The sequence below is a fragment of the Chrysemys picta genome, chromosome 19 (genome assembly GCF_011386835.1).
Source record: "Chrysemys picta bellii isolate R12L10 chromosome 19, ASM1138683v2, whole genome shotgun sequence".
In the NCBI taxonomy this organism is placed as follows: Eukaryota; Metazoa; Chordata; order Testudines; family Emydidae; genus Chrysemys; species Chrysemys picta.
Window position 1 is genome coordinate 9,693,843 of NC_088809.1, and position 12,355 is coordinate 9,706,197.

A 12,355-nucleotide genomic window follows, 5' to 3' on the forward strand; every position below is an offset into this window, starting at 1 on the left:
ACCTATTTTTATAAGATAGATCTTTGCTGTCAGCTGTGCCTGGCACTGGTGTCAATCAGGTAGTATTTCTATTCTTGAAAGCTTTGTTTACTATCTGTATTAAGGAAAGATGTGTACAGCCACTGCACAAATAATAACCTGATACATAAACTGGATCTTTAACCATAGTCAACTTCCAGTTCAGGAAGGGAATAGGACTGGCTCAGTGATTTGAAGTAAACCTTATTAATAGTTTTTAAAGAAAGCTACTTATGTTTGAGACAGGAACACAACCTGCTACTGGGAAGTGCATTGGTACTAATGCAGAAACTCCTGCTTCATTAAGTAGCGGGGGTAGCCATGTTAGTCTGTATCCACAAAAACAATGAGGAGTCCGGCGGCACCTTAAAGACTAACATTTATTTCGGCGTAAGCTTTCGTGGGTAAAAACCCCACTTCTTCAGATGCATGGAGTGAAAATTACAGATGCAGGCATTGTATAATGACATATGAAGAAAAGGGAGTTACCTCACAAGTGGAGTACTCTTAGGACATTTAGACACATTTTCCCCTCTTACTCCTGGGATCTTACCCAAACCCTTCAGCCTGCTGAAAATTCGTATCCAGGAGGAAGTTAACTAGTGGGACAACCAGAAAGCGTAAGGTTTGTTAGTGATTGGACTCAGCACGGGGTCTGGTAAAAGTAAAGAAATGAACGTGAGCAGGAGTATATATGAGCATCTTCTCAAAACAACTTGTGATTCTTCTGCTAACCAGAAATTCTTACCTATTGGGTACTTTTGAAAAGCTCACTCCTAAGCTACTTAACGGCACAGGTCCCGCTGAAAGTCAATGGCACTTATTCTCCTGAGTCCCTTAGATTCCTTTGGGAATCCATAATAGTGTGCATGTGCGCACAGAGGATTTCTGACCTCCTTCTACCGGCTTCAAAGGCAACCTGCTAAATCCTGTGCTGTGTTGATGGCTTAATTTGTTGAGCTGAGTACTAAGGATCGAGCCAATACTTTTTTTTTTTCCTAACCAAGCTATGAAAATGTTTTGAAGTCTTTAAAATAGATTGTAGCGCAAATATAGTACGTTCTCCTCCTCTTCAGTTGTATGGAATCTTCCTTAAGGGAAGGCACTGCACATGGGTTGACTTCAGCAAAACGAGTAGCCCTTTAAATTGTGAGTTGTCCCAGCAGGAAACCCAACCTACTGAGAGTGCAGCCAATGGGAGCAGGAGAAAGATGGCATGTTGCTGTCTGTTGCTTACAAGCTGACTTCCTGCTGCCTCTGCACTGCACCAGGGAAGGTATGGCTGCTGTTACAGGCTTACTGGAGTGGGTTTTTGCCCTGTACTTCCTCACTCATATTCCCATCACTTTAATCATAGACCTGCAACCACTTGTGCATGGAGCTGGCATCTACCCTCAGAGTGTAAGTAGCTGCCAGGAATCTCTCGGTGACATTGTGATTTGTGCGTGTTTGCAGCTTGTGCAAAATCTGTAGGGACTGTCCGATAGAAGGGTTTGAATAGCAATGACTTTGTGCCCAGCCTTTAGCTTGAAAAACTTGATCTTGCTGCATCTTTGAGAAAAGGCTCCGCTCTTGTTCTGCAGTGTTAATAATGAGTCATTGTTCACTAGATGGCTAGTAATTTACAGTCCGTTTTTTACAATACCACTTAGCTTTTATGTAGTATTAAGTATAAATATAGATCGTATATCCTGTGCCAAAGCTCATTAGTTTGGGGTCACTAGGCTAAATTTCACTTCGATTAGTTCACGAGGGCACAAATCAACTGGCTTCCAAAATGGTTCAAAGAATCAAATGAAATCCGTGCAAGCTTCCTCTGCCAATTCAATCTAAACGAGTCCGATAAGAGCAAGAAACCTCCTTGCTAAAATCTCTCCTACTTTTATCTTCCTAGCATGCTAAGCTATTGCCGGAGTCTAACCTAACCAGCCTAGAAATACCCGAATATCTGGTTGACAGTAGATTTCTTCTGCATATGGAAAGCACTCGATGTTACTTCTTGTCTTTAAAAAGTTAATCCAGTCTGAGAGAGAGACTGGAAGAGTTCAGAGCAAAGTCCTGTTGTTCATTGAGTGACGTCTGTAACACTGGCCTCATGGTTCAGTACATTTGTTTCCTGTGCTAAACCCCACCATGGATGTGAAAGAGGCAGAGATAACTGGTTCCCAAAATATGACCAATCAAGGTACAATACGAGTTATTTATAAAAATTCATTTTTTTGTCACCGGGGTTTGATCAGTATGATAGAAAACTATAAATATAATCGATTTGATTTCTGCCTTCTCTGGGTCAATCAGGAGGCTTCTTCTATTTTAGAAGCCATATTTAAATTAAAAATGAACTTGCAAATCTCAATGGACTTTCAACCAAAGGCCTCCTAACAAAACCACATTTAAATTGATTTTTCTGTCATTCAGACTCATTTAACATTTAGCTGGGACAAAAACCTCTTTATAGGACTATTTAAATCCCATGGGCCAGCAGTATAAAGGTATTTAGATGTCTAAAGATGCAGATAGGGGCCTAGTGGGAATTCGAAAAGCACCTACGTGAATTAGGCGTTGAACTCCTGTTTATGTGTTATCATAGTGCCTAGGAACCCAGCGGTGGACTAGGACGCTGAGCTAGGCGCTGTACAAACATATTCACTTTTGTGAATTCCACTAGGCACCTGTCTGCCTCTTGGAGTGCCTAAATACCTTTGTAAATCTGGCCCCACCTGTCCTTCCAGTGGCAGGGCCAAGAAGAGTGGAATTCAAGAATATTTCCTCTCTCCACGAAACCTGGCTTGCGCCCTACGTGGAAAAAGGGATCAGGGTGGTCTGTGGCCATTCACGTCTGAAGCAGCAGGTTCTATGTAAGGTTGTGATAACCCTGAGAACGTGGGGAACAAAACGCTGCAGAATGGAATGTATGCTTACGGAGCGCGTTCACCACTTTGAGAGACTTTCGCAGCGTAATTCCCATTAACTCTAATAGTTGCACAGCTGAAGCCTTGCGTATCAAGATGAGACCGTATCTTCTAAAAGGTTTCTCTCGCTGTAACGATGGCTCCATCTAATGGGTCATGTAAAGTGCCTTGTTTCTCAGTGCAGCTAACGTTAAGTGTGTTAATCTGTTGTGGTTTTTTCCTTAAGCTGGCGGAGTTGTTAAAATGGTATGCGGTGACCTTCAAAGATCCCATGATGCTGGAGCCCCCTCCATGGTTTAAGTCGTTTATATGTTGTGAAGCCGCCTTACAACTGCCTTTCTTTCCCTTTGCAGCCTATGCATTCTTAAAAGGTGGGTACAGAAGGAATGAAAGAATATTGGGCATGCGGTCGTCTTGCAGATAGTCATTTTAGGTGGTACAGAAAGATTGTTCTGTACACTTAAGCCATTACAAATACATCAAGTGGGGGGGGGGGGGGGATTCCTGTTTTTTCACTAGGAATTTTGCCTCCGTTAGGAGTGTAGAATAGAGCCTGTAGGAAAATAATGAAAATAAAAACAGGAAAAATTATTCTTTCGCTGATGCTTGTCAAGCCTGGCACAATACACTTCATTCCCACAACAGAGACCTTTATCTTAAACCAAAAATCCTAGGTTTCTAGGTAATAGGGCCCAGTGGGGAGAGAACAGCCCTGTTAGGACGTGGGGCGTTTATTCCAGGTTCTCCCACAGACTTCTTATATGACCTTGGACGAATCACTTAACCTCTGTAAAATGGGTATAATGATACTCGGCATCTACACGATACCTGGTGGTCGACCTAAGAATATAATTCTTGAATTAAGTCTGTGTGTCTATTTTTTTGAAGATGAAAATATTTGATCAGCTTGCTTTGAAGAGAGGTCCCAGGAATCCTATTTGCATCCTGTCTTTCTAAGCTTCCAGTTGGCACGCCTTGTGTTGCCACTCTTCCACCTAATAAAAACAGATTAGTTTTCCTGCTTCCATATACTACTTGTAATTGAGGCTTGTGCAGTCTGGGTTAATTTTCTGCTAATACCTAACTCTCTCATAGCAGCTTAGATCTGAATATGCGTTCACCCTCTTTAATGTATTTATCCTAAGGCTATTGAATGCTGCCCTCTTATTTCAAACAAATGTTATACTTTTCTGCCTCGAATACAGGTGGCTGCAAATGGATACGGACTCCAGCAATGATCTACTCCAGTCACGTAGCTACAACTGTATTTCCTATCCTTGCACACATCCTGTTTCACGATTTCTCAGCGTCCAAGCATCAGGGTCCCGAGACGCAGCAGGAACGCCTTACTCTGTTATTCTTCTATGCGCCGTATTTGCTGATTCCCATTCTGCTCCTGTTTACCATGTTGTACAGCCCCCAATACAACCAGGTGGAGAAAAGGAAAAAGAAATAATGGTGAATGGAAACAGCCTAAATATCTATCCCCATCTGTTCTCTGAATCTACTCCGTCCAGGTCCTGGGGGATAAGTGTCCGTCTAGTGCAGTCTGCTGCCCCAATTCCCACTAGTATGAGTCCCAAATAGAAGACTTGAATTGGCTGTAAGTCACTGCTCTTCCCAAAACAAGTAGCAATTCCCCCTGCTGTACCTGTTGCTGTGGCTAGAGGGACCTAACTTCTCTGGTGCTGGCAAACTCGTGTTTTTCATCAGTGCGAACAAAACAAACATGTCAAGCCTTTGACGTACAATACTGAAAATAGAGCATTGCACTTACGTTCTGTCTCCCTTTCAGCTGCTCTCCTTCCAAAAAGACCATGGTAAATACACCTGTGTGAGAAACCGTGGATCCCCCGTCTGTTTAAAAATAAGACATGCTGGAGGCTGCATAATTGCACAGTGTTATGACTTAATTAACTACAAGCAGCTGGGGAGTAGAGCGAGGCTGTGAGGGAGGAAGTGTTATTCTGTATCATTTTTATTAGAAGTAAAAACAGGGTCTGGTTCTGGCCCCAGATACATATGCACAATCCCATTGGCTTAGGTGTTGCTGGGGGCAGAACCTGGCCCATTAAAGTTAAGAGTCTTACTGAATATTTGCTAATGCAGCCAAGTCACGTAGTTGTGTAAGTCTTAAGATTTCATAACTCTGAACTTGTGGGCCAAAACTCTAGCCATTGCATTATATATTTTTGATCTTGTGCCTGGACACGCCTGCCAGGCTGCATCCAAGCCTCTGCATCCACCCCCTTATATACCATTGCCTAACCATCTGGAAGTACAGTATGATCCTTTTTTAAAGATTCTGCTTGTCCCAGCTCCATTTTTGATTATGAACTGGAATCACGGGCTAGAGTATATTTCAAGACCTGCCTCTGAAGTGGATTTCTGAATGCTAAAATGTAACCTACTTTGATATGTGTCTGCTTTTTGTATAGCACCTTTCTTCCCAACGGGTCCTAAAGTCTTTTCCTAATTGTGTATGAGCAGGGATCTTTTCACCCATTTCTGACCTGCAGCATACCTCCCAGCAGTCCTGGGTTTCGTGGGGCTATCCTACTTTGACCCTAAGCCCGTCTCAGTTGAAGTGAACATTTCCCATGTTCAGGACTGCCTCGGGAGAGGGAGTTTGCCCTGGGTCCCCTGTTTGAGAGGGCCCCCAAACCTAGTGGTGGTGTGACCTGGTGCATGGCATTGAAGCACAACTTAGGTTTGCCTGCCCACCCCTTCATTTCCAGCTACAGAGGGGCAGATGGGCCAAACCTGAGTGGCGCTACGCCCTCCTTTTAGCCACTTGAAATGTTGAGATAAGCTGCAGCCACACCTGGGATGAAATGTACAAATGCATTCCAGTTCGACATAGAATGGCAAGCGGTCTGATCTTCTGTTCCAAATCTCTTCTAAAAGGTTGAGCATTAACCTCTAAATTGCAGTAACATCCATTGTTTATGATGTCAAGGACTATTCTGTCATTGAAAGTATGTTGGAATCCTTATCCGTGTGCCGTGGTCTAAATTACAAAGGCCAGCAGTTTCATGTTGCCTACAGTTAGGTGTACAACTCCACATATAAGCACTTTATAAGCACCCTGACTTTTATTTCAGGTGCTGACCACCTGCAATTTCTGTTAACCTTAATGGGATTTGTGGGTGCTCAGCTCTTCTGGAAATCAGGTCATTCATACTCAGATATCTAAATGTGGATTTTGGAACCTAACTTTAAACATTCATTGTTTAAATCCGTTTACAGTTAACATCTGCTCATGCCACAAAGACTTCAGGATGGTCTGTCTTATTAATTGGCAGCTTAGGTCACTGTTAAAAATTCCCAAGAAACTGCTGAGAGTCTGTGAGTCTCAGGCATAATCTGTCTTGAATTCTGCTGTATGTTTTCCAATTTTGGATTGTCATTTGTGGGTTCTGTTAGTCACAAACTTGTGTATTTTTTTTTTTAACTGGGTGGCAATTCTCTTCTGATCAGTCCAAATAAAAACAGGCTGTTGGTGCTTCTTAATAATGTTGTGTTTTGTGTCTGTGTAGACATGAAAAGCTGCATTCGGTAAACTATTAAAGTGACAATCCAGTGAACTAGTTAAATCGAAGGAAAATAGTCTCTTAATTATCTAAATAACATGAGCAGCTGATTCTGGTCAAAAAAACTGAAAATAAAGCAACTTCTAAAAAGAATAATTTATTTCCTGATTTCCCAAAGTATTGTAAACTTAAGAAAAAAAAAAAAAGGGTGGGGAGGATCCATGTAATATAACAGTAGTGTCCATTCAAAGATTAAATGAAATCAAACTACGGGGACCATACAGATTTTTTTAAAAACAAGAGACAGGTTAGAACTCTTCTTATTTACACATCCCTGGAAAACCCCTCCTTTTTGCCATTTTAATGTAAGTTCACATAGTGTTAAACTGTTTGGGTTTTTTTTGCCTTTACACATACTGCTTTGCTCACTGGTACACAATATAAAACTGCATATTTTAGAATCCTCAGGATACTGGAAAGGTACAAGTTTGCCCAGTCAGCGGATGTTGGTCTTAAATCCTTTATTTCTGAAAAATGAATTGGTCAATGAATTCGTTCTGGTCAGCTTCTATTTTACACAGGGTCTCGTACTCCACTCGGTATCTGGAAGAGAGAGAGAATGGTTACAACCTGTACTTAGAGTTTAAATACTGGAACTGAATTTCTAGTCCACAAAACCAGTGATATTAATAAAGTTAGTCACGTTTGTTCTGTTACTATCTATTCTTTCAAAATACTAAACCAAACTCCTGGAAAACTATCGTTCTTGGCTTCATGTAACAGCTTAGCTTACCTTTCCAACTGCATTTTCTTCTCGGTTATTAAAGCCTGAAGCTGCTGCTGCTGCGCTTCTCTTTGCTTCGCTATAGACTTTAGCAAGTTTCGGGCACCAATTGCCTATGGAAACAAGACTGGGTTTTAGTAATAGAGCTGTATCATTGTTTACTACTGTCATTTCTAGCCAGTCAACTTTCCAGGTAGTTTTAATAATTAGACTTCAAGGAAGATAACATCTTCGTAGCGTTTCCCTTCAAATATTCACTACTCTGACTGACCCAGGTTAGTAACCTGCGCAAGACCAAAGGCAAAGCCAGGTCTAGAAATATTACTTGACCACTGGATGATTGGGGCAAGGAAGGGACAGGTAAGCTCAGAACTGACCATTAGTTCTGAACTTTTTCCAATATAAATAAGTTTGTGGGAGTTTTTTTTTTAAACACACTAAATGTCCAAGCTTGTTTCTAGACTGACCTATAAAACACAGATCTTAGTGGCATGTATTTCTACACGTGCATCAACAAGAACATTCACAAAAGTAGCTAGCAAGAGGTGTATAAATAAAAGCTCTTTGTTTTCTAATCAACCGCTTCCTTCCGCCAGGTATATTTGGTGATAGCACTGCCCATTGCGACACATCAAGAGTTGACGCTTAATGTCCCAAGCACTCAATTTTGGCCCTATTGAATGAACTGGTGGAAGGAAAATACTGATTAGAAAGAAGGAATCTGCTATTTACATGCAAACATAATTGATAAGCTGTAGGGCTGGGAAAAAACAAGCACCTGGAATGACATGACACTTCAATGAGCTTGCGTGTTTGTGTGCTACTGGCTAGCATTAGTCCTTTAAACCCTTGGTAACGAACAACTATGATGTTAATCCAAAGACAGGTGTTACCGCTCTACCACCTAAAAGATCCCTAAAACAATCTGTATCATACCGATTGAATAAATAGCTAGATTGCTTAGATTGTACAGTAGGTAGGGCAGGGGCTGTCTGTGTATTGTACAGGACAGTACTTCATGGGCCAATAATTCAATGTACGGTACCTTCATCTTCTCATTTTCAGCTGCTTTTGCTAGTTGATCAACAAGTTCTATTAAGCTACCCACTATTTTCTGAAACTCGGCAATTTCTGCAAAGGAAAAAATGGTGGCGTTTAAGCTAAAAGTATTCATCAAAATGACACATACCTTTTTCTACAGCATTTGAGTGCTTTTTAACCTGGATTTCTTAATGTTTTATATTCTTAACCATTTTGAAATTGATTGTATCAGGCATACGTTTAGTTTAAGCTCTTCATTGCTACTAAACTTAAGATGGAGAAGAGGAAAATATAACGAAAGGCCGTTAAGCACTGATGAGGTTGAGTTCTTGTATCCTATTAGGACATCTAATCTTAGTTTGACTTCCCTATATTCTTCTTGATTCAGATCTAAATTTAAAAAGAGATGTCCATACAAGGATAGGTGCCCTAACATACCATAAAATCCCAGCAGCAAAAATAATCATTGCAAATAGAAACTCAACCAGCCACCTACCAAGAAACCCTCTTTTCCTGTATCGGAAAAATTATTATAGATGATGGAGACAGGAATGTGTTACAGTAACAGCACATTTCAGTATCAAATTCTCTGCCTTCGTTAGCCTATTACCAATAAGCATAGGTCAGACACTAAAATTCACAAAAAATGTTGCTCTAAAACTGTAATAGGTTTTTTCACCCTGTTAATGAAACTGTGTTGGCTGATAGAAGACAACGCAACAGTGTCTGCACAGTAGACTCACTGCCTGTACTGACTTGTCAGCTTCAGAAAACGTTTGTAAAATGTGTAAAGGTTGCGTATGGGGGAAAATATCAATATTATCAGGTGTTTCATATATAGGGTTTATTGTGGGAAGCAGTTTGGCAGGCAGAAACTCAGCTCCAGGTCTGGTTTTCTCTACAGGAAACTACTGCTAAAGAGCATTGATAGAATCATAGGTTTGGAAGGGACCTCGAGAGGTCATCTAGTCCAGTCGTCTGATGTTACGGCTGTAACTGATGTGAAAAGCCAGAAGGAACAAGCTAATCTAAGCTACAGCTTAACATTATCAATGAACAAAAAGACTTCTAAAAACAAAAGCAAACCCTTGGCTTAGACTCTGTGAATGCATCCTTTCTTCTTTCCACTGCTCTTACTCTTTATTGGGTGCTCTTTTCAAGCAATCTGATGACAAAATTAATTGAAGCGAGGTAGGGACGTACGTATGGTTTTGTTTCAAAATTCCATCTGTGAATGGTAACTAGTTCCAGTTTTGTCATTAGAGGGACTCCTTTTAAAGATGGTAAAAGGCCAGCCAGCAGCAAAAGCAGTATTTAGACCTGATGTTTAGTATTGCTGAGAGCTTGACCTAGGCAGAACCAATAAAAAGGAAAGAACTTACTGTCCACAAAAGCTTTGCATTCTTCTTTGAGTTCAAGTGTTTGCTGTGCAACCTCAGGGTCCAAAATTCGTAGTTTATTCAGCTCATCAAAGTGAAGACTTGCATCTCCTAGAATGCCTTTGGCCATCTCTGTCTCACTTCAGGATACAACGTAGAATAAGCTGATTGCACTAAACGTATAAAGGGGGAAAAAAGTGAACAGCATGCAAAGACGAGCATTAAATTCACAGCAGCTACCCATGGAAACGATTCAGGGGATTGGGGCAAGAGAGGTAAGTGAGGACACACATCTATTATATGATTCAAGATGTCCCTTAGAACTACCCAAACAAGTGCAGCAGTTACTAATCCCGGTCCGGCCCCCCCTTGGACTGGCTGAACCACAACTTATTATTTGTAACACTTAAACAAGAGTCTGTTTAAAAAAAAAAAAGTTACTTTCAGTCCTAAGATTCTCAGCCACTTTCAACTGATACTCAGAGACCCCAGCGTGAGACAGAACCTTAAAACCACAAAATTGTATAGGTCCATCCCCATGCCCAGGAAGAATGACAGTAAGATACTCTTCACTTGAGCCCTAGGAGCTGGTGGTTTACAGGGGAAAGTGGGGAAGCTGGACCATGATGTAATGAGAAACATCTGCCTGAGCCCTGGCTCTATAAATTATGCATGCCCAAAGCTGCTGCTCTCCCCGGAGTGGGAGTTTGAGCCAGGCCAACCATCAGCACTTCATCTGTCCTTGTGCCACCTTGTGAAAAGAAGCTGATAGACCAAGGACTGACTGTCTCTCTAGGACATGTGTGAGATGAATTGATCCCTACATGGCAGAGGTGGTGATGCTGAGCAGAACCTGGTACCTTTAGGAGCAGAGGAGGTGTCACAAGTTTACAGAGCAAGGCCAGGAAATGTTCCTGACTGTAAAGCTGTAACTGAGAGCCTGGAGGGGGAGTGTGCCCCCAGGCAGACCTTCACCTCACTTTCTAACTGCCTCCACCTGTCAACTCACCTCTAGGCTTCCTTCTTAGGGGGCAGACCTCCTGCCCCAACATTAGATTTTCCATGGAGGGTTGGGAATCTTGAAGAAAACATCAGAGGCAGCTCTCCGCCCTTCCCTCCACCAGTGAATTTCTGCAGTTCTCCCACCCTTGGTAGCAATGATGGTCAGGCTCGTGTCAATCCTGTGATGATGTGTTCACTGCATTGCATAGGGTTGAGATGGCAGGGTGGGGACTGACCGTCCCAGCCCAAGTTTAAGAGCAGCAATAGGAGAATTGCAGAAAAGCCTTGGGGTAGATGCAGCCCAGGTGGGCCGCCTCCCACCCTGCTCCCCCAACCCCAGCTCCTCAGTGAGCAGAACGGGGGGTCGGGGGGAAGTGGCCTGGAAGGTGGAGCAGGGCATCAGGACTCCTGGCTTCTATCCCCGGCTCCGCCAATGACCGGCTGCCTGACCGCTGCCAAGTCCCTGGAGCCGTGCCTCAGTTTCCCCTCTGTATCTGGGGAGGAAGCTGCTTCCCCACCGACCCGGGGCTGGCTGGGGAGGCCGGGTGAGTGCTGGGGGGGGCAAGGCCAGCCTGCTCCCCACCCTGGCTCTGTGGGTGGGTGTGGGGAGGGCAAGGCCAGCCTGCTCCCCACCCTGGCTCTGTGGGTGGGTGTGGGGAGGGCAAGGCCAGCCTGCCCCCCACCCTGGCTCTGTGTGTATGGGGGGGGGGCAAGGCCAGCCTGCCCCCCACCCTGGCTCTGTGTGTATGGGGGGGGGGCAAGGCCAGCCTGCCCCCCACTCTGGCTCTGTGTGTATGGGGGGGGGGGGCAAGGCCAGCCTGCCCCCCACCCTGGCTCTGTGTGTATGGGGGGGGCAAGGCCAGCCTGCCCCCCACCCTGGCTCTGTGTGTAGGGGGGGGGCAAGGCCAGCCTGCCCCCCACCCTGGCTCTGTGGGTGGGTGTGGGGGGGGGCTGTGGAGCGTCCTAACCCGGTGGAAGTAGAACCCAGGCGTCCGGGAACCAACCCCCCCCCCCCCTGTGCCCCGCGGCTGGTATTTACCTGCCAGATTCCTGCGCTCGCGCCGCGCGCCCCCCTCCCGCCACTGCGGGCTCTGGCTGCCACGGCGACAGCCCGGGTATCACCCCCGCCCCCATGGAACGTACCATTAACGGGGGGGGGGGCTCGGTGCATCCTGGGAGCTGTAGTCCCAACAGGGGGACAGCACATGGCACGGGGCGGGGGGAGGCGCTGCAGCCGGGAGGTTTGTGGTGCTCAGCCCGGGGGCTCATCCTGCACCAGGCACTGCCCGTCTCGCCCCTGCCCCACCCAGCCCAGCTGCCCGCGGGCCAGCGCTCCGGAGCGAGCCCCGTGCGTCGGGACGTTGTTCCGTGACGGGTTACACCCCCCCGCCCCGAGTGGGCAGCACCTCCCCCTCCCCCAAAGGGGCGGCTCCAGGCAGCCCAGGGAAGAAATGGGAGGCGCCCCTCGGCATGCTGGGAGCGGGGGTCAGTACAAGGGGCTGCCGCTGCTGTATCCTGGGCTGTGTGCAGCCCCCCGAGCCCCTCACCCGGACACGTCCCATTCTCAACGCACTTTGCAACCATTGGCCAAGCCTGGGGAGCGGTGTCCGGGTGGGGCGGGACCACCGGCGCCACCGGGCTCGGGGGGCGTTGCATGCTGGGGTCTGTAAATCATTAAGTTAAGAC

The 12,355-nt window shown here is 45.1% G+C and overlaps 2 protein-coding genes across 3 annotated transcripts; one reads left to right on the top strand and one right to left on the bottom strand.

The window, feature by feature from the left end:
- The first annotated feature begins 1,197 nt into the window (after nt 1-1,197).
- On the top strand, nt 1,198-6,446 carry TMEM97 (transmembrane protein 97). The gene is made up of 3 exons (XM_008178861.4): nt 1,198-1,419; nt 3,157-3,301; nt 4,136-6,446. The coding sequence occupies exons 1-3, from the start codon at nt 1,213-1,215 to the stop codon at nt 4,384-4,386; spliced, it is 603 nt and encodes a 200-aa protein (XP_008177083.2). The 5' UTR covers nt 1,198-1,212; the 3' UTR covers nt 4,387-6,446.
- Nucleotides 6,447-6,604: 158 nt separating this feature from the next.
- IFT20 (intraflagellar transport 20) lies at nt 6,605-11,846 on the bottom strand. 2 transcript variants are annotated; one of them, XM_065573336.1, is made up of 5 exons: nt 11,709-11,846; nt 9,671-9,840; nt 8,293-8,378; nt 7,257-7,360; nt 6,605-7,066 (listed from the first exon to the last, which is right to left on the bottom strand). In XM_065573336.1, the coding sequence occupies exons 2-5, from the start codon at nt 9,795-9,797 to the stop codon at nt 6,985-6,987; spliced, it is 399 nt and encodes a 132-aa protein (XP_065429408.1). In that variant the 5' UTR covers nt 9,798-9,840; nt 11,709-11,846; the 3' UTR covers nt 6,605-6,984. The 2 variants fall into 2 exon arrangements, with proteins under 2 accessions (XP_065429408.1, XP_005298939.1); XM_005298882.5 differs by lacking the exon at nt 11,709-11,846 and adding an exon at nt 10,677-10,900.
- Nucleotides 11,847-12,355: the final 509 nt, after the last annotated feature.

Excerpts from the sequence above, each read along its gene's own strand:
- TMEM97 (XM_008178861.4), top strand. The coding sequence starts at position 1,213 with ATGGGAGCAGGAGAAAGATGGCATGTTGCTGTCTGTTGCTTACAAGCT. Across the intron at positions 1,420-3,156 it reads CTGGCATCTACCCTCAGAGT|CTGGCGGAGTTGTTAAAATG; the intron begins GTAAGTAGCTGC and ends TTTTTCCTTAAG. Across the intron at positions 3,302-4,135 it reads AGCCTATGCATTCTTAAAAG|GTGGCTGCAAATGGATACGG; the intron begins GTGGGTACAGAA and ends CCTCGAATACAG.
- IFT20 (XM_065573336.1), bottom strand. The coding sequence starts at position 9,797 with ATGGCCAAAGGCATTCTAGGAGATGCAAGTCTTCACTTTGATGAGCTG. Across the intron at positions 7,361-8,292 it reads CTGAAAATGAGAAGATGAAG|GCAATTGGTGCCCGAAACTT; the intron begins GTACCGTACATT and ends TTGTTTCCATAG. Across the intron at positions 7,067-7,256 it reads AAGAAAATGCAGTTGGAAAG|ATACCGAGTGGAGTACGAGA; the intron begins GTAAGCTAAGCT and ends TCTCTCTTCCAG.